Source organism: Macrotis lagotis, chromosome 1, assembly GCF_037893015.1.
Source record: "Macrotis lagotis isolate mMagLag1 chromosome 1, bilby.v1.9.chrom.fasta, whole genome shotgun sequence".
Lineage (NCBI taxonomy): Eukaryota > Metazoa > Chordata > Mammalia > Peramelemorphia > Peramelidae > Macrotis > Macrotis lagotis.
The window spans coordinates 574,954,952-574,982,830 of record NC_133658.1 but is presented as its reverse complement, the minus strand read 5'-3'; the positions used below and the strand labels follow the sequence as shown (position 1 = coordinate 574,982,830).

General features: G+C 34.5%; 1 protein-coding gene across 5 annotated transcripts in view; it reads left to right on the top strand.

Moving 5' to 3' along the window:
* Positions 1-27,879, top strand: part of POLQ (DNA polymerase theta) — a 132,870-nt gene that overhangs the window by 17,418 nt on the left and 87,573 nt on the right. For all 5 annotated transcript variants that reach the window (XM_074214615.1, XM_074214614.1, XM_074214616.1 and 2 more), the window contains exons 8-14: positions 2,115-2,261; positions 4,126-4,338; positions 11,840-11,982; positions 12,282-12,498; positions 13,512-13,654; positions 22,232-22,425; positions 23,423-23,547. In XM_074214615.1, coding sequence (XP_074070716.1) covers positions 2,115-2,261; positions 4,126-4,338; positions 11,840-11,982; positions 12,282-12,498; positions 13,512-13,654; positions 22,232-22,425; positions 23,423-23,547 — 1,182 coding nt within the window. The remainder of the gene's footprint in view (positions 1-2,114; positions 2,262-4,125; positions 4,339-11,839; positions 11,983-12,281; positions 12,499-13,511; positions 13,655-22,231; positions 22,426-23,422; positions 23,548-27,879) is intronic.

Here is a 27,879-nt window from a genome sequence, read left to right as displayed (position 1 = left end):
TATTAAAACTTTAAAAGTAATAACACAATTTATAATAGTCATTTGTGAGGACTTGCATATAGACCAACTATATGAATTATGAAAACAATTTTAAATATGTTAGCTGTCAAATACAATTGTTAATAATGTATTTTATGTGAATATAAAATTTCTTGCATACTATAATACTTTGTTATATATATGGGATTCTTGATGAGAATGCAACTCATCTGTAGTCACATTTCAATTGAAGAGATTTATTTGATATCTCTTAGATGATTTTAATTTAGCTGTACTTAGAAGTGATGTTAAATAGCATTTTATACAGTATTAATGACTGGACTTATTGATTACTCTAGTATTTGCATAAATTTTTTAAAATGCAGGTTGAGAACAGTTGTTAGTTCCTTATTCCAAATTTGTTGATTATGGTTTAAGAACATTTTTGGTAATAATAAGAGAAGTCAGAAACAACTCTGCTTCCAAACTCTACTATCACTGTAATCAGTTCCTAGACTTTCTGCCTTTTTTTCTTAGTGATATAATGATCATTTTATTATGAGCTCTCATTATTAATATTGCTTGATGAATTATCATAGCCTTGGCTTCCTCCCACTGAGAAAAATAATTCAAATTCTAACTTATCCCCAATTGTTCAATAAAAATAATTCAGATTTCCTTTGTTTTCTTTTTTTTCATTAACAATTAAGCTCAATTTAATGTTATTTTTAGGTACAAACTGATTTCCTTTACTTTTCAGTAAAATTATACTGCAATCTTTTCCTGCATTTCTTATGAATGAATTGTACAACAGATTTGCTTTACCCTTGCAATATGAATGATCTCCTTGTGCCTTTCTACCAGGATTTATTAAGGGAATTGACCTTTGACCTTTTCTCTATGTATTTTGTTAATCTTTGTTTCCAGTATATCTGAGAAATTTTCTTGTGGAATTAATTGTAATTAATTAATTAATTATTGTAATTAATTTCAATGTGTTTTCCTGGAAATCTTATTATTCTGAGTTTGTCTTGATATATTCTGCCTTCAAAATAAGGTGTGTTGTACTTTTAGAGTTCTCAAGTATTTTTCTGATCTTTTAACTTTGACTTCAGTATTTTGATCCTTTTTTTGGCTTTTGCTTTTTTCCCCTGTCAGTCAGTAAGCATTGCTTTTGCACTTTTAAGTGTAAATTTTGATGGACTCTTTTTCAGAGAATCTACTCTTAAAGATGTCTTTTCTTTCATTTGTGTTTTTGAATTATTCTTTGAGATCTCTACTTTCTGTCCTAATTTCTATCAGGAGTTCTTCATTTAATTGCTTTATTAATCTTCTAAATTCTGAAAGTTCTAGAGGGTGTTCAGTTAAAATTTCCTTGAAGTTTTATTGCAATCTTTTAGGATTTTTGCATTGCTTTTACTCTATAATATTTGTTCATTGTACTGGGTCTTTTTGGTTGTTTACTCATCTTTTTCATTCTTGCAGCTGTTTTTTTTAAAAATGAGGTTTTCAGGGTGCCTAGGTGGCATAGTGGATAGAGCACCGACCCTGGAGTCAGGAGTACCTGGGTTCAAATCTGATCTCAGACACTTAATAATTACCTAGCTGTGTGGCCTTGGGCAAACCACTTAACCCTGTTTGCCTTGCAAAAACCTAAAAAAAAAAAAAAATGAAGTTTTCTCCCTTATTGTTGTTTTGCTTTATTTGGTGCATTTCTTGCTATACAGAGATGTTGATGAGAGTATGATTGTGTGTACACACACACACACACACACACACACACACACACACATATCTGACTCAACCATATTACCAGATTATCAATAATTTTTACTGGTTAAGGATTGTTATTGAAATATGTGGACACAGGGCAGCTCAGTGGTGCAGTGAATAGAGTGCTGGTTCTGGAGTCAGGAGGCCCTGAGTTCAAATCTGGCCTCAGACATTTAGTAATTATCTAACTGTGACCTTGGGCAAGTCACTTAACCCCATTGCCTTACAAAAACCAAAAAAAAATTTGTGGATATAGTCATTTAACAACAATCCACAGCAGGTTTTTCTGTGGATGGGAGGGGAAGTAAAGGTTTTACTTTATAATGGCTATTGAAGGTCTGTTTTAAATTATTTTATAAAAGGATTGGTAAAGCCACCTGAACTTCAACCAGTTAATTTGGACCGAAAAGGACTCCTGGAAGTGATGGATCAGTTGAAACGCTTGCCTTCTGGACTGGACTCTGTGTTGCAACAAACTGTACCATGGGGCGTGGCATTTCATCATGCAGGTATGAAGTAGTTTGGGGCTCAGATGGTGAGCTAAGGTTTAAATAGTGAAAGAATTTATGAAGACTCATGCCTCAGAGTGATACAGGACATCGAAGTTTTATTACACAGGGGCAAGGTTATTGCCTTCGAGCTCTATCCCTACTGGATAAGCAAGCAGCAGGGGAAAAGTTTTACCCTTCTATAGGGGAAACGGGAATGGCCTGTCTGCTGGCAAAGGGGAGGGGAGGGGATTGGCCCAGGCATAGTGTAAAGGATTCTGGCAGGATGTTTAGGGGTAACAAGAGGCAACAGTTTGTTTACAGGATATACTTTGCTAGGCTCTGGCTTCTACCTCCTGTCCTTGTAGGATCTTCCCAGTGGTAGGACTGGATGTTGTTTCTAGTTGGCAGGACATAGAATACCCAGATAGCTGTTATCTGTTCAAGGACTGGTACAGGGAGGCAATTTTTTTTTTTTTAGGTTTTTGCAAGGCAAATAGGGTTAAGTGGCTTGCCCAAGGTCACACAGCTAGGTAGTTATTAAGTGTCTGAGACCGGATTTGAACCCAGGTACTCCTGACTCCAGGGCTGGTGCTTTATCCACTGTGCCACCTAGTCGCCCCTGAGGCAGTTTCTTAGGAATGGTAGCAAGGGATGTTAGAGCAGCTAGGTGGTCCAGTGGATAGAGCACTGGCCTTAGATTCAGGGGGAATTTGAATCCATCTTCAGACACTTGCCACTTACTAGCTGTGTGACCTTGGGCAAGTCACTTAACCCTGACTGCGTTTCATCCATGGCTGTCTCCAGACGTCCTGATTCATAGGTGGCCACTGGACCCAGATGACTGGAGGAGAAAGTGAGGCTGGTGACTTAGCACAGCCCTCCTCATCCCCACCCCCCAATCCAATTCATGTGCTTGTCATGGTATCCCTCCCTGATGTCATGATCTTCAACAATGAAGGACAAACATTATTAACAAGAAGCTAATTTCTCAGGATAAAAAAAAGTCAGCATAAAAAAGACACAAGTGTTGTCTGCCTAGTATTTCTGCAACATCAGGTAACCTACAAATAGAATCAGAAATTATTAGAACTAAATGATATTTTAAGATGCCAATATTTCTTGATTTTCTTATTTATTTTATATATTTTTTTATAAATTTGATTTCCAGTTGGCCATACCCAATACCCTTGAGACAATATTATAAGAGATTGTATCATTCCAGGTGTAAAATAAAAGTAAAACTAGGACATGAAAATCTGCATAATTATATGACTTGTTAACTGTATCAGAAGACATGAACTGACTTGCAATTTAGAGTTGGTTAGATCTAGGAGGTGACTTCTAAAGAAATTGCCTTTCTGTTCTTTTGATCTTTTGGGACTTCATATTAAAGACTTGATGGCCATTCTTTGTTCTGTAACATTCCAGAATCTATCTAGTTATCTCAATTGTTTTAAAAATTCAAAATGAAATAGGTGGCACAATGGATAGAGCCCCGGCCCTGGAGTCAGGAGGACCTGAGTTCAAATGCAGCCTCAGACACTTAATAATTGCCTAGCTGTGTGAACTAAGGCAAGTTGCTTTTAACCCCATTGCCTTAAATAAATAAATAAAACTAAAATATATATTTTGCATATCATTTGGCATTTGAAGAAGGGAGAAAAGTTTACAAGATCATATTTAAAAACATGTTGTCAAAACAAAAAATATTGGGAGCTAATGACAGATTGGCTGACTGTGTTTCTCTTATAATTCAGTTAACCATTTATGATTGCTTAATTACCAATCATTAGCATTTCAAAATTTAAAATTTTTCTTTTGATTTATTTATAATTATGTTTAAGTTCTTCACTAAATATTTATGGAAACCCACCTTTTTTAGGTCTCACATTTGAGGAGAGAGATATTATCGAAGGATCATTTCGTCAAGGCCTCATTCGTGTTTTAGCAGCAACATCTACACTTTCTTCTGGAGTAAATTTGCCTGCTCGCCGTGTGATTATTCGAACTCCTGTCTTTAATGGAAAATGCCTTGATATTCTCACTTATAAGCAAATGGTTGGTAGGGCGGGAAGAAAAGGTGTAGATACCTTAGGTAAGTAATGCTTAGAAATGTTGTTTAAGAACATGGTCAGTCTAATTATGAGATTACTATTTATCAAATGGTTGCTAATCATAATGGATGATATGTATAATGGGCTTCTCAGAATGATGTTTTTAAATGCATAAATTTCAAAGGATTTCAAAGTAAACTACAATTTATTGGAAATTTTGGTTTACTTTTTCCTGGTGCAAGTTCATAAATTCTCTGAAATACATCCCATGTTGGTCTGTGGACCCAATCCTCTATTAAAGAAATAAGAAAATACCTAACAACTAAATATAAAATGTGTAGTTTCAAAACTAAAAACTAGGTCTCTTCTGCTTTGGGCAAGTTGTTGGGAAGAAGTCCCTTAATATTGGAGAAAGATTTACAGGAATTTTAGAAATCACATATCTATGTCACTTTCCCTTTCCCTTTTGTTAAAAAAAATTGACTTTAAAAATCCTACTTTTCTCAGACATAAAAAGTGCCTCAGGCAGCAGATATTTGACTTATTTACCAAGTGGTGAGAGGTGCTAAAAACAGCTTTGCTTTAATATATAAAAATCATTTGTAAAAGTATTACAGAGAAAGATAGATGATTATGAATAGTATCATCTCATGAAACAAAGAAAAGATTAAAATTACTTTAGAGAAAGTTTGGCAAGAGACTCAGCAAAGTTATCTTGAAGATATATCTGGAAATTAGAAGAATAAAACTACACAGAAGAGAAATAGAAAATGTCTGCATATATTTTTATAGCTTTTTTCACCATAACTTGAACCACTATATTTGGACTCTTTACTGTTTGATATATTTTCATATAAAAGTCAGTAATCATTTATTGAATGCCTCCTCTGTACTAAGCACCATACCATAAAAGGTAGAAATGTTACTAAAGAAAATAAGGACAAGAAATCAGTTATAGTGTACTAATTGTATGTAAAGAAGATCCATGTTGGAGTGACACAGTTGTGAGGACATTGAGTCAGAAATTTTCTTATTTAAAATTTTTCTTTTTTCCATTCAATTTTATTTTATTTCTATTCCAAATCCTCTCCCTCTCCTAGCCATACTCCACCCCCACCAAGAAAGCAGGAAATAACAAAATTCGTTACAAATATGAAAACATGCAAAGTAAAATCAGAAGTTTTCTGAATGAAGAGGAAGATATTAATGCTATAGAAAAATTTCAGGCAATTATTTTTAAAAAAGAAAAGCAGTGATAGAGCACTGGCCCTGGAGTCAGGAGTACCTGAGTTCAAATCCAACCAATAATTCCTAGCTGTGTGGCCTTGGGCAAGCCACTTAACCCCATTGCCTTGCAAAAACTAAAAAACTAAAAATAAAAATAAAAAAGAAAGCAGTAAAAACAAACAACTTCTGATCTATAAATGTATCTACTTATACACAGAATCCAAAACATTTTAAATGGGATAGTCATGTTTTTACAAATGATATTATTTTGACCTTTTTTGGTTTTCATATTCTATAAGTTTCTTTTTCCTCTTCATATTTGTAACATAATTGGTAAGATCTTGACTGTAGTTCCTTTAAACATGAAATTTTTTTTCTGGTGACTTACAGTCTCTGTTCTTTGCTTTGAAACCTCTGGATTATTGTAATTACATTCCTTAGTGTTTTCATTTTGGAGTGTATTTCAGAAGGCAGGTTTCTAGTAAGTATACACAATAATTTTCTTTTATATTTTTATATAACTTTTTATATTTTTTAATTTTTTATATAATTTTTTTCAGGTTTCCTAAATTATATCTCCTTGACCTGTTTTGCAAGTCAGATTGTGATGTGGATACTATATGTGCATATTTTAAAATTTTTTCAATCTTTTGTTCTAATGTTTCTTTTTTTCTTCTTTGAACCATTGAGTATTCATTATTGCATTTTTTTAAACTTAGTAGACTACTTGTGGAAGGTTTTATATTTTGTATTCAGTTTTTCCCTTCTTGTTTCTCTTTTCATTTTTTCTTTAGTATTTCATATTTAATTTTCTCTCTCTTTTTTCCATCCACTCTTAGAATCTTTTTGGTAAATCATTTTTCCGTTTTTGAGACTGGATAGATACTGGTGTTTCCCTTTGGTTTAGCTTATCAGTTTATGCCACTCTTTAAAAATCTTTGGGGATTTTCTTAGGGAAATTTGATTTGACTATAATCTTTCATATCATTCTTAATAGAAATCTTCTACTTGCACCATTCCATTGTAGATCATATTTTTACTATGATGCAATTTAATGAAAGATGTAGTGAATACAAGATATTTTTGTTTTTATTGTTTGTTGATTATAAAAGAATATTTGATTCAGCAAAACATAATGTTCTCCTCTGACAGTGACTGCTTAAAAAAATTATATTTTATTTTTGTCAATCAGCAAAAATTTGCCCTCTTGCCCTCCTACCTCAAACCCCCTTTTTTCCTACTTGAGAATGAAAGAAAAACAAGCCTCATTATAAACATGTAAAGTCAATCAAAACAAATGTCCATGTTGGTCATGTAAAAAATCATCTCATTTTGCTCTCTGAGTCCATTACCACCCTATCAGGAGGTAGATAATATATTTTATCACTAGTTCTTGAGAATTGTGTTTGCTCCTTATGCTAATAAGAATTCCTAAATCCTCCAAAGTTTGCCTTTACCATTTTGTTGTCATTGTATAAATGTTCTGCTTTTCTGTTCACTTTATTTGATATCAGATCATAGAAACTTCTATTCCATTGCATTTTATACCATGTCTCCATTCTCCAGTTTATGGGTACATCTTTAGATTCCCATTTTTTGCTGCCTCAAAAGATATGTAAATAATTTTATGAAGGCTTAGGGGTGGATATTGTTTTGCTTAGGACTAATGTTTCCCTTAATCTACCCTCCTTCTAAATCTTCCTCCTCTTTTCTTCCCTTTCCCTCCAGGTTCCCTTTTGAAGGAAATATATTTCCATACCCAATTTGATGTGTTGTGTTTATGTGTGTTTGTGTGCGTTCCTTTAACCAGTTCAGATGAGAAGGAAGTTGAAATATCACCTGTACACCCCTCCTTGTTTGTATAGATTCCTGCTTTAGCACCATGATTATGTGAGATGATTTCCCCTCTTTCTTTTTCATTATATTTATGTGTCATAATTTATACAACCATTCCTCAATTTAATGGGAAGCCCCTTAATTTCTACTCCTTTTGCTACTACAAAAAAAAGAGCTGCTGTAAATGTATTTTATACGTTTGTGTGTGTGTGTGTGTGTGTGTGTGTGTGTGTGTGTGTCCTTTTCCTCTCTTACAAAGTTCAGTGATTGTTGTTCATTCATTTCAGTTGTGTCCAACTCTTTGTGATCCCATTTTGGATTTTCTTGGCAAACATACTTCAATGGTTTGCCGTTTCCTTCTCTAGCTCATTTAGAGAGAAAACAGGGGCAGTCATGATTAGGTGACTTGCCCAGGGTCACCCAGCTTGGAAGTGTCTGAGGCCAGATTTGAACTTAGGATAATGAGTCTTCTTAACTCCATAACCTGCCTTCTATCCATTGCACCACCGAATAACTCCCAAATTTCTCTTAGAAATAAGGTCTATTTTTTAATACCAATATCCTGTTAGTATTGGTTGACTACAAATCATAAACCATGGTCAGTCTCTGAGGAATTAAAAATGTTTCTCTTAGAAAGGAATGGAGAGTGTATGATGAGGGTGAGCAGACTGCAACATACGAAAACTTTGATGAAAAATTAGAGTAAAGGATATCATTAGGCAATTGAATGGAAAAGAAAATGGATTGATCACATAACAAGAGTAAGGAAAAATAACTGGACATCTTAAGTGCTTCATTACTATATTTGCAATGCCAGAAGAAAGTGAGGAAGGCTTCCAGGGGACTGATTGGCCCCTCTAGACCTATAGTGAATTTCTGGGAAGATGTATTCTGTAGAATAACAAGACATGAATGTATCACAATCCCAATTGTTGAAGGAAACCACAAAATGAATGTAATTATTTATCCAGCTGAGTATCAGTTCCCAATATCTTTCTCCTCTATGTTCCCCAGTCCAGGCCCCAGATAAGTTTTATTTTATTTTTAAAAATTAAGGAAAATTGTTACAGATCTGACAATTTATGTAAAATTTTATTCCTATACCTATCATCCTGAGAAGATGGCAGTGTATTTTTTCTTTGATTTTCTGGAACCATTGTTGCTTGTGAAATCTTTGAGTTCTAATAATTTACAGCATTGCTTTCATTGCTTATATTATTGTGGTCATTCTATATTCTCTTGATTCTGCTTTCTTTATTATGCATTAGTTCATATAAATTTTCTTATACTTCTTTGGATTTTTCATATTCATCATTTTTATGATATAATAAATGCTATATTACATTCATATTTGTTCAGCCTTTCCCAAAACAGTGGTCATCTACTTAATTTCCCCTTTTTTATTACCATTAAAAGAACTGTTAAAAATTTTGGTATGTAGGACCCTTATTTCTCTTGTGGATTGATGAGAATAGGTACCTAGTAGTTATAGAAATTTTGCTCATATAATTCCAAATTGTTTTCCAGACCAAAATGTAGCTTTTCTAAGAGTATATTAGTTGTGCTTATCTTATCACAGTCCCTCCCATCACTATTTATTTTAGTATTATACCATCTCTTCCAATTTTATGAATATGAGGTGAAATCAGAGCTGTAGTAACAGTCTCTTCTGACTAGTGTTGTATATATTTTTTAAAAGCGTGTAGCTTTTAAAAAACTGATTATAATTTTCTTTGAAACTTTGTATTTTTTATATCTTTAGATATTGAAGATGGTTTAAAACTAATGTTTATATCAGTTTTATGTATATATACATATATATATATATATATCTTCAGTCACTTTAATCAGAGATGTTTGATATAAAAATATTGCCTACTTGACAATTTCTTATTATAGCTACTTTGATGGGCAACTCCCCCCTCCCCTGAAAAAAACATCAAATTTAGGATCAAAATGAATTTATTGGTTTCTTTCTCTCATTGTGCTATAGAGAAGTCAAAAAAGAATTCCTTCACAAGATGAGTACACCATTAGTCCTGGGAGTCATTGGATTTATAAGTTTCTTTTTGTTTTTTTTCCCCCTATATTTATTTGCTCCAAGGACTACATTACTGAGAATATTTCCTTTCAGTCAACCACTGTATAGAGATGGTTAAAAAAATGCAAAAGTGCATGTTTTCTTAGGGCTAGCATTAATTAGCATAGGTTCTAGATGTTAGCCCCATCTCGAGATATTTGGGACTCCAGGGTGACATGGTCACTTCATTGCAGTCTCTGATGTTCACATTGTCTAGTAGATATTTTATATTGGTGAGTATTGAGTTCCATGTAAGCTGCTTGTGAATAGCGATTGTTTAATTCATTGTATTTGGGTCTTTCTTGGTTTTTTTTAATTGCAAGGCAATGTGACTTGGCCAAGGTTACACAGCAAAATAATTATTAAGTGCCTGAAGCTGGATTTGAACTCAGGTACTCCTGACCCTAGGGCTCTATCCACCTAGCTGCCCCTTTGTATTTGTATATTTAACAGCTAGCATAGGACCTGGTTCATAATGGGGGTATCAGAACTGCTTTTTCATTGATTGAGTGAACTGCAGCCCTACAATACCTCCTCTAACTATATTCTTCCTCCTCATACACTTTCCCTTAAGGATCTCACATTTTATCAGGGCAGATACATCCATATATAGATAGAAAATAGATTAAAGTTAATTTTGTGTGTTTGGGGAGGGGAAGACTTAGTAAAAACTTCATTTTGATGGTGACTCCAACTGAGTCTTGAAGGAAACTAGGAATTCTAAAAAACAGATGAGGATGCATGATATTTCTAGAATGGGGAGTGGCTAGTGGAGAGACATAGGGACATGAAGTGTGAGGAATAGTAGAAAGTCTGTTTGCATGAAGGAGAGCAATGTTTAACACTAAGAGCTTATAGCTAACTTATAACTCAGCTTAGAAAGTGCCTTACACATATCATGGTTTTCAATAACTTTGTGAGGCAGGAGCTTCAAGTACTCACATTATAAAGATGAGAAAATAAAGACTGACAGAGTGTCCCATAGCTAGTTAATTATTTGAACTAGGATTTGAACTTGGGAATTCCAGACTAAACCCAGTTCTCTATCTACTGTACTATCTGGATCACTCTAGATTTCTAGATTGAAAAAAAAAAGGTAGTTTGGGACCTAGATCTGAAGGCTATTAAATACCAACCAGAAGATGTTATTTTTGTTTCTAGAGGTAATAGGAGCTACTGGAGTTTACTGAATAGGAAAGTGACATGGTCAGACTTGCATTTTGCTCAAATCACTTTGGCAGCAGTTTGGAGGATGAATTAAAGTGAGAAGAGGCATGAGATAGCTGACCAATTATAAGAGATTGGATGAGAGATTTAAAGGGTGGGAACTAGGGTGGTGACTGAAATCAGAGAAAGGGAAAATTTAAGAAATCTGAATATAAAAATGACAAGATTTGTCATCTGAGTAGATTATGGGGTGAGAGTGGGAAGTACAACATTGAAGTTGTGAACTTGGTTGATTAGATGGGTGGTGATTATGGTGATTGGGGGAGGGTAGAGAAGAGGAGGCCCAGAGTTCAGGGGAAATGCTGGGACTGAATATATACATATATATGTATATATATATATATATATATATATATATATATATATATACATATATATGTATGAATCATCATCCTAGAAACAATAATTAAATCCATTGGAATTACCGAGGGCACCAAAAAAGAAAATATGTCTAGAGAAAAGAGATAGAGTCTTGGGATACATCACAGTAAGAGGATATGGCCCAGCAGAGGAGACTGAGGATTGTCAGACAGGAGGAGATTAAGGGTACCACCTACTTCCCACACTACAAAAGGGTCAAGGAAGATGAAGACTGAGAAATAAGGCCATTGCTTGCCAAGAAAACAGTTTCTCTAGACAAATTTCAGGGGGGGGTCCTCAAGATGGAGGCAGCAGTGGCAGCAAGTCTAGGCTACTATTCTTTCTAAATGTTTGGTAGCAAAGAAGAAAAGAGAGAGGAGGGTTAGATGTGGCAGCCAGAAGTGGTATTTTTGGACTACAGGAGACCCAAGGAGGTTAGTAGACAGAGTGAGAGGTTAAAGAGCAGAGAAAAAATGAAGATCCCAGAGGAGGAGGGAAGGTTAGGGCAGAGGCCACAATTGAAGGGCTTAACTTTGGCAAGAAGGAGAGTTTCTTCCTGTTAAACTGAAAGGAAAGAGTCAAGGATGGTAGAAGAGATAGAGATCATCTTTAGCAGCCTCAGTCTTTTTTAGTAAAGTGAAAGGCTATTTGATTATAGAGGATATTTGGAGTAGCCACTGCAGAGAATGATAAAGAGAATTAATCAGAGAAGAAAAAGATGATTAAATATTCAAAAACAAATGAAAATTCAGATTGACTATTTTATAGAAATAAGAGTAGGGAACTGATATATTTTACTGTTTGTTTGTTAGGTGAGAGTATCTTAGTCTGCAAGAAGACAGAGAAATCAAAAGGTATTGCTCTTCTTCAGGGATCCCTCAAACCTGTATGTAGCAGCCTGCAAAGAAGAGACGGAGGAGAGATAACTGCCAGTATGATACGAGCTATTTTGGAGGTAAGGGAGAACAGCAGTCCCAACTTTAATATGTTTTACTAGTACCAGAATTTTATAAATTCTCTTATTCAATGGTATCCATTTGTTTTTGGATAGGAAAAAAAAGAACCAGCCAATCATCTACTCATTTTTCATTTTTCAGATTTTCTTTTGGAATGAGAATGATGCTGCTAGTTTTGACAATCAGATCCTGAAGAGTCTTTGACAAAATGAATTTGTTTATTTCCTTTATGTTTATGTGTCCATTATCTTTTTATTATATGATAAATTATAATTTTCCATTTTTTTCTACTTATTAGATAATAGTTGGTGGAGTTGCCAATACACCAAAAGATGTACAGACTTATGCTTCTTGTACTTTCTTGGCTGCAAATCTGAAAATGGAAAAGCAGAAAAGTTTGAAAGGGGAAAAGCAGAAAATCCAACAGGAACAGCATGGAGCAATTGAAGACTGTGTGATGTGGCTACTAGAGAATGAATTCATTCAGATTTCAGAAACTAATGTTGGAAAAAAAGGTTTTTTTTTCTTGGTTAAAATTTTCCCTATTTAGAAATTAAACTTTTCAGAATAAGTGGAAACTGTATTGTTAAGGGACCAATGAGAACATCAAATAGCAAAATCATATAATATAGCTTATGGTTTTTGGACAATAAAAGACTGTAAAAAATTTTTTCCCCCCAATGATGTTGAAAAGTCAAGTCTTCATTAATTTTTTAATTTATTAATAATTGGCTATTTCCTATCCCCATTGCTGAATTTTGTAAACTCTTGTTAGAGAAACAAACCCAGGAGAAAAGCAAAAACAGTGGTTTTATCTTTAATGGAGTACCGAAAAATTTAGTATGGAGGGAGCTAATATAATCATGAGATTATATCTTATGACTCATCACTATCCATATAACTCTAATGTGTTTATTTGTCTTTATATAACACAAATAGTTTCCATTGGTCCAGTGAAAACTTGATGTGCCTCTGAACCCTTGCTGGAGAAGAGTCATCAAGTCAGAAGACTGAATTGTTACTTTTCCTGCTCCTTTTCCAGAAAGTATTAGGGAAGGAAAAATAATAATAACCAGAAGGTATATTTTAGATTTTGAGGATTAGAGACTCTCAGATTTGAAAAAGATCTCAGATATCAGCTGTAGACTGTGTTTGAAATTTCTGTGCTTTTCTTAGCATTGTATGTAAATTGAGCCTCTATGCAAACACTATCACCAGTTCAGGGTATTCATAGACATTTCAGCTTGGTTTCAGCTTTTTCTTTTCTTCTTCACTAAAATATCTTGTTTGAGGTTTTGTTGTTAATATTTTTCATATCACCTTGTGACTCTATGAATATTTAAATTTTTGCTCAAAATGATAAAAAGACTGAGCAAATATCTGACACAAACTTACGATATACAAAAATGGAAGAAAAAATCTAATAGATTTCTGTTAGACTCTATGAGATATGCTAATAGGTTTTTGAATTCTTTGTGGAATGAGAAGATGCTTTATTTTTTGAATTTAATATCTGCCTTTCTTTTAGAAAAAGTATATCATCCTACTCACCTTGGTTCAGCCACTCTTGCTTCATCACTTTCTCCAACTGAGGCCCTGGATATATTTGCTGACCTTCAGAGAGCTATGAAAGGCTTTGTTTTAGAGAATGACCTGCATATTGTCTATGTGGTAGGTTTTTTGTTTTGCTTTCTAGATCCTTAAATATATTTGCAGAAGGAAATTTGTAAATAAATACTTATGTGTATGTGCATATGTATGAATGTAGTCTGTATACATATAGACAAAGATATGCATGCACACATACACACTCCCCTTCCTTTTCTGTGTTTCCCAAACAGACCATTCCTTGAGTCAAGTTTTCCCTATAACTAATTTATATCCTTTATGTGCCAGTTCTTTTTAAAAATTTTTTTTAAAATTTATTTTTATTTTAGACAATGGGGTTAAGTGACTTGCCCAAGGTCACACAGCTAGGCAATTATTAAGTGTCTGAGATCGGATTTGAACCCAGGTACTCCTGACTCCAGGGCCGGTGCTTTATCCACTGCACCACCTAGACACCCCTGCTCTGGTTATTTTATCAGGAATGCTTGAAAGTTCACTTTTTCCTCCCAAAGGATTTTACTCAGTTATTCTGGGTAGATTATTTTTGGTTGTAATCCTAACTCCTTTGCCCTCTGGAATATCATATTCCAAGTCTCTTCTCCTTTAATGTGGAAGTCACTAAATCTTGTGTGATTCTGATTGTGGCTTCATGATATTTGAATTTTTTTTTCTGCTACTTGAAGTATTTTCTTTTTGCCATAGGAGCTCTAGAATTTGATTATAATATTCCTGGGAGTTTTTATTTGGAGATCTTTTTCTATAAGTGATCAATGGATCCTTTTAATTCTATTTTACCCTGTGATCTAAGATGTAAGAGTAGATTTCCTTGATAATTTCTTGAAATGTGATGTCTTGGCTCTTTTTGGGAATGCTCAAGCATGTCGTTGCCTTTTTTCCAATCATCTTGACTCTGCCCCCAAACCCTATCTATTTTTAAATGCAAAATATATAAAGCCTCTTCATTCATTAGTAAGTATTGATCTTTTATGATACTAGTTCTTGTGGATGTAAAAGAATTTAAGACATTCTTGCCTTTGTTATATTTACAACATAATTTTGAAAGATAATTACAAAATAAGGTACATGAAATAATTAAAGAATTATGTTAATTTAGCACTTTTATTTAAAAAAGCCAGTGTGTAAGGTACAAAGATGACAAATGACATAGACCTTTTCCTCATTGAACTTATATTCTAATATGGTAATAAACCATATCCTATACCAGGAGTGTCAAAACATTGTGAGCCACATGTGATCCACAACATGCTTGAATAGACATGGACTAAGATGTAATTGGGAAATGTCTGATAAAATAAATAAGAATGCAATAAACATATGTCATACTACATTTTAAAACTAGATCAAGAATCCTTATAGGCCTCAAATTGTACAGTTTAGAGAGATCCCAATTTCTATTTGATTTTGACACCATTGTTATTCACAATAGAGTTTGGATTTTGTAATGATGAAGAGATTGTGACATGTGAAATTTGAAGAGGAAGAGATTACTTTTACCTAGGAGCATTGGAGTAGGCTTCATGGAGGCTGTGGCATCTGAGGAAGAATCAAAGATGATCTAGTGTTTTTAACTTGGGATATTGTTATAATGGTGCTTCCACTAATATTATTGATATTATTGGAAAGGGAAATTACTTTGTGAGAAAATGTCTATTATGAACATTGTGTTTAAGGTGACATTTAGATATTTATATGGCCACTCTTCATCTACATTCATTGATTCTGTAGATAGATATTGTAATGCTATTAATGAGCCTAGTGCCATGTGAAATGCACATAAAAAAATGGAACCAATTGTGTTTGTTTGCTTAGTAGTCGTCTCCCTTCTCCACATCATTTCATTTACTTGTTCTTTTCCCTTAACTGTAGTTACTCCTAAGGCACAACATTTACAACCCTAAGCTGATTTTGTTTAAAAATATAATAGATGTGGAAGATACAAAATGTATCTTGTTGGTGGTGATTAATTGAAGTCATGAAAATGGATAAATTTGCCAAAGGAATAATTACCAAGAAGACCTGGAGACAATGGGAGGTCTTGGGGGGAAAGAGAGAGGGAGGGAGGGAGGGAGAGAGAGAGAGAGAGAGAGAGAGAGAGAGAGAGAGAGAGAGAGAGATTGTGTGTGTGTGTGTGTGTGTGTGTGTGTGTGTGTGTGTATGTGTCTGTGTGTCTGAGTCTGAGTCTGTGTGTGAACATACACACATATAGGGGCCGCAGAGTATAAAGAAGAGGTAGCAAAGAAACCAAGTTGTCAAAGATACAGGAAAAGTACAGTGTCATGGAAGCCAAGGTGATCTTTTTTTAAGATTTTTTTTTTACAAGGCAAATGGGGTTAAGTGGATGGCCCAAGGTCACACAGCTAGGTAATTGTTATGTGTCTGATGCTGGATTTGAACTCAGGTACTCCTGACTCCAAGGCCAATGGTTTATCCACTGCGCCACCTGGCCACCCCCTTTTAGTTCATTTTAAAAGAATCTTTCCTGAGAAACTGGAGTGCTATTGACATGTAGGCAGGTAGTTGTAATAGTGTTTTTGTTCATGAAAGCAATTCTAATTTGGAAATAGTACTGAAGTTTTGGGTAGTACATGTTGAAATGTTAGTTGCGTTTTTACAGTGAATGCATTATTAAAAATATTTTTCATTCTACCACTAAAATATATGAATTTTCTGAGCTATCTTGCAGATGTTGACCCATCAGGACAGTTCCATCTCCTCTATGGGCATTTCTTTTCTTCTATTTGTTCATATGTGTGTGTCTTGTTTATAAACTGAATGTTAACATTTGTGTCAGCAATTGATTAAGTAGCCTTTGTGATAGTCTCCTGAAAGCCCACAAGATGGGGATGTTTCCTTATGAAAATAAAACATTTCCATTTCATAATAAGATATCAAAAAATGAGATTCTTCATTTTCCTCATTCTTCTTTTCCAAAATAGGAAATATTTTTTTCCTTTCTGAAAATGGGAAAAATCTTAGGGTTGTATAAACAGATGCTAACAAAACCTATAAAACCTATAGTCTTCTTTTGGAGAAGAGGTACTCATCTATATATCATTGGAGTATTATCTATACTTTTTCTTGTTCAAAACAAGTCCCACAGGATTTTATATAAAGAAATATCTGAGGAACATAGTGCTTTTCTTACATGAGCTAAACAGTTGTGTTCATTATATATTTAATGAATTAATTCATTTGACATTCAAAATGACTACTATGTACTTTGTACTGCATATTGAAAACACAAAGGAAAAATGTATTTTCAAGGAATTTTGAATCTAAAAGTATGAATAATTAGAATTGCATTTTCAGCATTTTAGTCAATTAAGACTCAGGTTTACCTTGATCATGTGATACGATTTGCTGAAAAGCTCTGATGCTTTTCAGATCTTTTTTTTCTGAGACTGGTTTTTTGCATCAGATTTGGGTTTGTTTCTATTGACTTGTTTTTCAATTTTCCCTGATAGGAGTGGAATATTTGAGTTTAATGACCCTTGATAATTTTAATTAGGACTTTTAAAGTTCTTTGGTATTTATTTCTGAATCCCTTTGTTTTTTTCTAATACAAGAACAGAGATTTCTCTCTCTGAAGACTAGATAAAGCCCTTTTTTTCTATTCTTCAGCAATTACTGCACTAATGATGCCAGCGTGAATATAATCTACTCAACTGTTGTAACTATATCAGTCAGAGCAGCATCTCTGAAGTTTTGCTAAAGGCTTTTATTTTTTTAATTTTTATTTTTAGGTTTTTTGCAAGGCAAATGGGGTTAAGTGGCTTGCCCAAGGTCACACAGCTAGGTAATTATTAAGTGTCTGAGACTGGATTTGAACCCAGGTATTCCTGACTCCAAGGCCGGTGCTTTATCTACTACGCCACCTAGCCGCCCTTGCTAAAGGCTTTTAATAAACTATGAGCTATGGTTAAACTGATTGCTTCTCAAATCATAGTTTGATATTCTTTGTTACAAAGATGGATATAATTTCATAAGTGTGGGTACTTCCTCCATTTATAGATATCCTAAGCCATCCATATATTTTTGCAGTGCTATTCTTATCCCCCAAGCGCTGGAGGTTTTTCTCTAACAATCTTGACAATGGATGAATACCAACAGAGCATACTGGCAGTTACTTTTCCCTTATTCTCTCTCAGTACAGTATTCATTCTCTTTTTCCTGTTAGGCCCATAAATGATATACTGTATGCTGTTTTTTCCCCTTAGTCAAGTTTTTGATGATATGCTATATCTACTTGTCATTGCCTTTTAAAAATGTCTCCATTGTTGTTGAGGTGACTTGCATTTTTAATTGTTTAGGAAATATGATATTTTCTGACTTGAAGTCATGTAGTAAGAATCATTGGTAATATAAAATTGATATTAAAAATTGTTTCAGTGAGAAGATTAGGGTTATTAAAAGTACTGTTCAGTTTTCCAAAGCCAATTTAGCCTATGCAGTTAACCCACAAAACTTCATTAATTGTGTCCTAGGTATTATATTAGTCACTGGAGTTGCAAAGAAATAAATGAATTGGTCTCTGCCTTCAAGGAGTTTATATACTATCTTGTGTGTGTGTGTGTGTGCATGTGTGCAAAAGATATATATCAAAAGAACACAAGACAATATGGTGGGAAAGGCACTAGCAGCTGGAGAGAATGGCTTCATATAGAAGATGGAGCTTAAACTGGGTCCTGAAGGAAGGAAGAAAGGAATTCTGTGAGTTGTAATTGGCACAGGCACAGTTCAAAAGAGTGGAAATGGAAGATGAGGTATCAAGTGTGAGGAATAATAATAATGATAACTCTAATGGCTAAAACCACAGAAAGTGGAAAGGGAAGTGTGTATAATAATTGGAAAGGCAAATTGTGAAAGGTTTTAAAAATAGAAGACTATGTTAGATCCTAAAACCTGAGAACTATTGTTGATTTTTAATCTGCTTGGAACTGTGCTTCAGAAGGTCATCATCAGCTATGTTGTGGATGAATTTAAGAGAGGAGAGATTTGAAGCAGGGAAAATAAATGAGGACGCTATTGGAATAGGCTAGGTGAGATGATGAAGACCTAAACTAGACTAATGACTGCATCAGTAGAGGGAAGGGGATGAAGTAAAAGAGGTTACAGAAGCAGAAACAATAGAATTTGACAATTGATTTAGGGTGATTGAGATCAAAAGTTGGATATAAATTGGAAGTTGTTAACTTGGATGACTGGAAGGATGTTGAAACCCTGAAGAGAATTAGGCAACTTTGGTAAAGGAATGGATTTAGGAGGACATATTGAGTTTTAGATATCTCCAGGACATCTAATTTGAAATGTTCCATAGATATATTTCTTTTCTCTTTCACTATCAAATATATAGAAAAGGTTAGTGAAAGGGAGGAGAAAAATAGAAAATCTTTAGAGGGATGGTAAAATAATGAGAAGGTTTCTTAAGGATGAGGGCAGGAAAATGGACTAGGGTGTGTTTTTGGTTATCAGGGAAAGAACCAGTAAATAGAGAGAATGAAAAATCAACTAATTGTTTAGTAGATATAGAGAGCTGAAATTGGAGTAAAAAAGATCTGAGTTCAGATCTTGTCTCATGTACTTATTTAGCTCTATGATACTGGACAAGTCACTTAACCATTGCTAGCTTCCCTTTCCTCATCTGTAGAGTAGGGATAATAACACCAACCACATAGAGTTATTTTGAGAATCAAATGAGATCATATATGTAAAGCAACTTGCAAACCTTAAAACAACATATAAATATTTTTGTTATCATCTCATTTTCCTTTTCAAATTTGGGTCTATTATGTTTTCCATCTTCATTGTTTAAGATGTAAGTACTATGCTGATGAATGATTTTATGAAATTATCTCTCACAAATGTATGTCATAGACTGAGCAATCAAATAACAGGCATTCTTTATTGACTTGGTTTTTTTCCTAGTGAAACTGAACAAATTTGAATCATGGATCTCATTTAAGAGACTGTCAGACTTCACCTTCCATAGGCTGTCATCATGGTGACAAATACTTTTGGCAAGCACACATCTCCCTGCTTTTGACCTTACTTCATAGTAATAAACAAAGGGTTACTGAACAAAGTTATCTCTTTTATATTGAGATGAATGAAACTCCTAGAAACAGTTTCTGTGTAATTGATAATCAATTTATCAATTTGATTAGTTGGCAATCAATAAATTGATGGTCATTGTTTTCTCCCAATCAAAGACACCAAGAGAGACTCTGAAATGTCATAAATCCCTTCTGAAAGGGGACTCCCTTGACAAATGAAAAATCAACCCTGATTGATGGACATTTCATGAGATGGTGGGCTAAAAGTCTTCACTGCTGAGAACTTGACTCAATCATGAGATTTGACAGCCTCAAGGCATCTGGGCAGGGGGAATTCATCTTACTTAACTTTTCTGTGCTATAGATGACACCATTTTTTTTTTGCCCGACTGATAGTTGTACTAATTTCTACTGCATTCATAGCATATGCTACTTGAAAAGCTCTTTCCATTAAGAGTGAAAGTTGAAGCCCACAGGTTATGTCTATTCCTCTAGTCTTCTAGGTGCTTGTGTTTCAGAGATCTCTTTAGTCAGCTAATTACAATTTAATCCCATGATCCAGTGATGTCATTTGGAACATTCTTAGATTTCAGTTCTTTCTTTTTCTTTCTTCTCTTTTCTTTTTAAGTTTACAAAGGATCCTCTCTTTTACTCTTTTCTTTCTAACTGATTTTTTCCCATTGCCTTAGGAAACAACCTTGAGCCTTGATCCTCAAGGGAGGTCAGAGGAGTCTTTGTTCAAAAGAGTTGACCTAGAAAGAGGTGGCAGTTGAGAGAACTTCTCAAAGAGTCTTGAAGAGAAGGAACATTGTCTTATCAAAACAAGATGTCCCCAGTTTTTTAGCTTCCTTTTAGGTCTTATTTTCTCCTCTTAGAATGTAAGTTCATTCAGGTCAAGGACTGTCTTCTTTTGACTTATATTTGTATTTCCAGCTTGTAGCATGACCCTTCCCAAAGACTTGGAGCCCACTGGTCTGTCCTCTCTATATATACATTTGCAGGAAGCAGGAACATTTCATGCCCTTTCACAGGTGAAGGCTGCCTCTTGGCATTAGAAAACTCCTAAACAGGACACATGCTCTTAGCACTTTTATCAGCCCCCCTGGCTGGGCAGAGACTGGAAGTTTTGGGCCACATTGTAGAAGCACAGTCTTGTGGACCTGATGATACCAATGCTGTAATACTTCTCTAATGACTATTTTTCATGTTGTTTTTTCTATTTATATTCAAGGTATTTGAGCTATTTTCATTTTCCTGCCTCTTTCCCCCCCTTGTTTTCCATATTACTCACTTATGACTTCCCTCATCTGATTGTGGTTTCCTGACAGGGCTAGAGTTAAGTGTCTCAGTCTCTTCCCAGATTTGCTAATTCTTTGCTATTCATGGCTCACCATCCAGGTCTCTGCCCCAGCTGACTTTTGGGTGGTCAAAACTAGTCCCATTTGGTTTTTTGGAATGCTGCATGGCTCCCCACATGCATGCTAAGTATCATGACCTGGTGACCTGTCGTTCTCCCTTGATTTCTTACTTGGTTTTTTGACCTCATGTTAGCAGTCTAGAGCCTCTGGCACCCGCAGTTCTGAGCCTGCTTTCCCTGGTATTGGCAATTCAGAGCTTTGCAGCATTGGTTCTTCCAGATTCACTATGTTCAAGCTGACTGTAGAGGCCTGAAGAAACTTCAGTGACCCAGAACCGGGGTGCCTTATAGCACTGGAAAGAGGAAGAAGGCACCAGGTCTAGGGGTGGATTTTGATGTAAGTTAGTGCCCTGTCTTTGGTTTGCAAGTGGGAGGTGGGGAAGGCTTGCTGAGGGTGCTCATGGTCTGTAAGGGTCAGTTCCTGGGGGTATTTTTGTTTTGTTTTTTTAATCTTTTTTTGATTCTATGTGTTCTAGATTGTGGACTAAAATTACTTTATCTTTGGCACATGGTTTCTATTTTGGGGAGATTTAAGAGGTTACGGAATTTGTAGAAAATGTGTGGTCTACCACCTTGCTGCTCATGTGACTTAGCAGCAATAATGTCTTTAACAGAACTAAGGATGGCTGGAAGAGGCCCAGGTTTAGGAGGAGCAGACAGTGAAATCTACATTGGACACATTAAGTTTGAGATCATCAGTTAGTGCATCATGGATTTAAAGTTGGGAGGGGTCTTCAAGAGCATCTGCCCGCCCTCCCCACCCTTCTCTGAACTGTACAGATGAAGTCTGGAACCCAAAGAATTCCTCATGACATGTAGGCAAAGCTGTGGTCTGAATCAAAATTCCTTGACTCCAGATATTTGATATATCTTTTAGACATTGGTTCTTCATATACTGTGCAATGCTTCCAAGGATGCTTGTGAGCAAGGAGTTTGTTTTTGGACTTAATGGCATGAGTTTTGACTGCAAACAAGCATTTTTGCTTACATAGAGGTTTTTGGTTCATGTTCTAGATAGGTGAAATATGAAATGTTTAGAAATATAATTTCGCAAAACCTGATTAGTATGAACTTGACTAAGATAGTTTTACTATTTTGTTAACTTCCTACATAATTGTCATTTTCTACTCCTCTCTCCCTCCCCAATAGGTTACTCCTTTGTATGAAGACTGGACAGCTATTGATTGGTACCGCTTTTTCTGTCTTTGGGAGAAATTGCCCATCTCTCTGAAGAGGGTGGCAGAGCTAGTGGGAATTGAAGAAGGTTTCTTGGCTCGTTCTGTGAAAGGAAGAATTGTAACCAAAACTGAGAAACAGCACCGACAAATGGCCATCCATAAAAGGTAGTGGTATTTTTCTTATCATAACTCTCTTACCTAAGTTTAGATGGTTAGCATTTGGGTTTAAAATCTCACTTTGAGTTTTTGTTTAGTCTGATCTTCCTTATTGATAGAAATATTTCTCTTGAATTTGACTTATACATTTCAGCAAGATCTGAAATGGATGACTTTTTTTTTCCCTTTATAAGAAGAGGGGAGTTACCCAAAGTTGGTCTTGGAAAGCTGGATATTTTAGTCTCCTGAGCTTGATAAGTGTGGATGAATTTTGGTTTGATTTTCTTGAAACATGCATTCCATATTAAAATGTAATTTCAAATTTAACTATAGATATAAGCATAGACTGCATGTTATCGTGGGTTGTTTGTTCTGTTCATCACTTCTTTTATACAAATGATAAAAATCTTAATTTTTGACAGTTTTTTCTCAATCCAAGTGCAAATACTATTTGTAGCAAATTTTAAGAACTGTCCTTACACTTTTGATGATTTGAAATTTTGTAAATTTTACATTTCTTTGTAATATTTCTATAATTAATGGTTTGAAGTTGGAAATTTTTTTAATGTAGATTTGATTTCAGTTAGACAGTTAAAGTCTTTTGTAAACACTGTGTGATTATGTTATTTGTCTCTTTAGCCATTCCTTTGTTTAGTATTAGTCCTAGAGTTTAGAGATTAAATTACATTCTTTATTATTACTGTAATTTTGTGTAACGTTTTGTGAATAGCTTGGATGTTAATATCAAAAGCATCAGATATCTGAACATCTTTGGTTCTTAGGCCTATCTTATATATCCTATAAAGTAGGAATCATATCTATGCTACCTCATTGAAAGGGTGGTTGTGAGAGTCAAATGAACTAATAAATAATTCCAAGTTATTATGATAAAATAAAGAGTACTTTGCAAACATAAATTGATATACAAATGTAAACTATCATTTTTTGAACTTCAGTACTACATGAGTAGTTTTTCCATATTTTCATGTACTATTTCTCTTTATAGATTTTTCACTAGCCTTGTATTATTGGATTTAATCAGTGAAGTTCCCTTGAAGGATATTATTCAAAAATATGGTTGTAATCGTGGACAGATTCAGTCTTTACAACAATCAGCTGCAACTTATGCAGGTGAGTTAGAGAAATGGAGAGTTTTGTAAACGTTGAAGTTCTGTATAAGTAGAATAAATATATAAATAAAAATACCATATAAACAGTTCTATGTAAGTATTTTTATGTTAAGTTCTATACAAATATTGCTATTATCTCCAGGTCTATTTATTGCTTTATTGGGTATTGTTTATAAGATAAGGAGTATCATCTACATCTTTTGATATAATCATATGATTTTCAATGTTTTCAGTATCATCATTTACATTGATTATTTCCCTCATATTGAATTATCTAAGCTTGCTTCCCTGACATAAATGCAACTTGGTCATTATAAATGATTTCTTAGATGAATTGCTGTAGAATGTTTGACAGGATTTTATTTTAAAAAACTTGAATCACTTTTCATGAATAATATTGGTTTGTAGTTCTTTTTTTTTATTATTCTCTGGTTTAGATACTAGGGCTAATTTTTTTTTTCTAGAATCCTTTCATTGTTAATTTTGAACATATACCCTGAATCTATTTTCTTTTTTTTTCCCTTAAGAGTTTCTTCTTTCGGGGTGGCTAGGTGGCACAGCGGATAGAGCACTGGCCCTGGAGTCAGGAGTACCTGAGTTCAAATCCATCCTCAGACACTTAATAATTACCTAGCTGTGTGGCCTTGGGCAAGTCATTTAACCCCATTACCTTGCAAAAAATAAAAAGAATTTCTTCTTTCACTTAAAGATTGGTTCCTCTAGTCCTAGAGCTCCTTTGCATTGACTGATTCTTTCATCTAGAGAGCATTTTATTGTTGGAGGAGCAGGTTTTTCCCTCAGGCAGCATCCGTTCCTTTCAACATATTTATTTAGTTACTGCTCTGTTCAGACCCCTGTTTTGGGTCTGATATAAAGTTTACAGAATTTATAATCTAGTAGAGGACTAATATACTTTCAAAGAAAGTACATAGTGATGTGTCATAAGTGCATTGGAGAAATTCTAACACCGACTTGCTTGAGGTCTGAGGATATTAAGAGTATTACTAACAGAATTTTGAGCTGTGGAAATCCCATTCAGAATCTTATTCTATTTCATTTCCTATGAACTCATATTTTTAGATTCTTTATGCTGCTGCTCTGGGGAGAAAAAGAATACTCTATTGTGCTTTGAAGAGTGTGTGTTTTTACATATGCAGGCTTTTTTAATGAAAGAATTTGAAAAAAGAATTGTAGATAACTACAGTGGATAATACAGTTGTTTCTGAAGAAGCAAAGAAGAGGTTCAGGAAGAAGGAATCACTGAAGGTGCTAAAGGAGTAGAAGGATTATTGTAGGGATTGAAAGAGTTTTTATCGCAGGTACTGAGCTACATTTGAAAGTGGCATTGAATGTACAACCAGATAGTTTAATTCCATGTCAGATAGGAAGTATCATCCTTAAAAAAAAAAATTTGCTTTGAAGAATAGTTAACCTAAATAGCTTTTCTCCAGCCTTATAGGACCCTGTGTTTCTCAGTAAACATCAAAATGAAATCCCTGGAATGATTTCAGTCTTAGAATAATAATCTCAGATTTACCTCTTCAAGAATGCACCACAGGTTTCAAAAGTTACTGAGTTGTATTTTAGAATTAGTCTGCCCTTATGCAATTATTAAGTGTTGGGGTGTCTTAAGAAAGACATCCTAGCCACTGTACTCAAGGATTTTTGCAATTTAGTGAGGGAGACAAGATTCAAATAACCATGTCTATACACTTTATCTACAAAAGAATTTGGAAATCAAGAAAACGCTAGCATTTAGACAGTGGGAGGGGAGATCAGGAAAAGCTTCTTGGAGAAGTTGAGAGATGAGAAGGGAGAGCTTGTGGAGCTCAGCAAGGAGGCCTATGAAAATGTCTTCAGTTTTGGACATTTGAAGATTAAGCTGTTTACTCAGTTCTAGATGTTAGATGGGCAGTTGGAAATGAGAATCTGGAGGTTAGAAGAGAGACTAGGACTAGATAAATTGCTTTCAGAATCATGTTCATAGAGATGATAATTGGAGCTGATGAGATCACAAAGTGAAATAATATAGAGGGAGAAGAGAAAAGGAGCCAAGAGAGAGCCCAGGGGGCACCCAAGGCTGGGTGGAGTGACGGAAGATCCAGTTGCTATTATATTGTAAGCAACTTCAGGTCAAAGACTTTTTTCTTTCTCATTTTTGTAAGCTAGTATCAAAGATATTTTCTGAAATATAATAGGTCCTTAATAAATATAAATGTTGAATTGAATGTAGTTGCTTTAAGTGTCCTTCATTTACTGCTACAGTTGTAATATTCACTGAAATTATTTCTATGCTAAGAGAATACTAAATACCAAATAGTAAAACATAAAATGTTGTCTACTAAATTTTTCAAGTAAGCTTAATTTGTGAGAGTCAATGTGACTTAGTGTATAGTGAATTGACTTTGGGACCAGGAAAACTTGGGTTTAAGTTTCCCCTTCTCTATCCCCTTCCCCCAACTCCAACTGAATGTGTGACCTTTGCCAAGTCATTTAACCTCTGAATGCATGTATCAGGATGCTCTCTTAAAACTATAATGTGCAGAGAAGGTGGCAGTCTGAATTAAAAGGGAATTTCTTCACTGGGGAATTTGCTAAATTAATGAGATTACAGATCCAATCCTTGTCCATATGCTTAATTTTTTTTAACTTTTACTTTTAAAAAATTAATTATTATTTTTCCTTGTCCCCCCTTCCACTTCTCCCATTTAACTCCACTAAGAAGAACAAAAGTAGAATATATTTAAATAACATGCATAGTCAAACAAAATAAATTTCCATATTAACCATGTCCAAAAATGTTATGTTTCATTCTGCATCTTAAGTCCATTACCTCTCTCTTAGGAGATAGATGTCATACTTCATTTTTAATTCTTAGGAATTTTGATTATGTCCCCTACATTGATCACTTCTGAAGTTTTAAAAATTTTTTTTTACAGTATTGTTATTATATTAATTATTCTCCTGGTTCTGCTCACTTCACTCTGCTTCAGTTCATATAAGCCATGTTTCCCTGTGATAGTCCCTTACATCATTTCTTATGGAGCATTCATATTCCATTACATTTAAATGCCATAATTTTTTAGCCATTCTCCATGTGATAAGCATTTCCTTAGTTTTCAATACTTAGTCATTACAAAGAGTTTCTTGAAATAATTTTGTTCATATTGGTTTTTTTCCTTTTTTTTTTAATCTTTTGGGTTATAAGCCTAGTGGTGATAATATTGGGTCAAGAGTATAGCTCCAGGGGCAGCTAGGTGGCGCAGTGGATAGAGCACCAGTCCTAGAGTCAGGAGTACCTGAGTTCAAATCTAGCCTCAGACACTTAATAATCAGCTATCTGTGTGGCCTTGGGCAAGCCACTTAACCCCATTGCCTTGCAAAACCCTAAAAAAAAAAAAGAGTATAGTTTCAAATTATTTTTCAAAATGGTGATATCAATTTATAACTCCATCAAAAGTACATTAATGGGGAGAGTTAGGTGTTGCAGTGGATAGAGCACCAGCCCTGGAATTAGGAAGACCTGACACTTATAATTAACTAGCTATATGACCTTAGGCAAATAACTTAACCTTATAACCTTGCAAAAAAAAACCCCAAAAGGTACATCAATGTGTCTATTTTTCCTTCAGTCTCTCTAGCTTTTGTCATCTTTCATTTTTTTTTCATCTTTGCCAATCTGATGGGTGTGAGTGACAGTTCACTATTAGCGATTTAGCACTTTTTTCTCAAATGGCCATTGAGACCTTCAGAGAAAAAATTATGGAGTCTGAATGCAGTTCAGAGAATACTATTTTCATTTTTTAAAACTTGTTTTATGCTTTTTCTTTCTCATGGTTTTATTTCCCTTTAGTTCTGATTTTTCACAACATGACTGATATGAAAATATGTTAAATATGAGTGTAAAAATATAATCTATCAAATTACTTGCTGTCATGGGGGGAGGGAAGGGAGGGAGGTAGAAAAACATGGAACTCAAAAGTTTACAAAAAGATGAATGTTGAAAACTATCTTTACATTTAATTGAAAAAAAGAAAATAAAACAAGAAACAATGGCTATTGAGAGCTCACATTGCTGATTTTTGTTACTGTTTTTGGCTCTGGCATTTTGCCCCTTGTATTTCCCTCCATGTTCTTTATTGGAAGATGGAAGACTTTGTACATTCCTTGTTTGATCTTCTCAACAGACATCTAGCTATGCCTTGTCAACTTAAGCTGGGCAAATGACCAATTGTTTCTTCCATGGATTTTCTGTTTACTTTTCAGTCTAGTGCCCTTCCTTGACCTTTGATGGGATAATTATGGGAGAAAGCTAGACTATACTGCTTCCTTA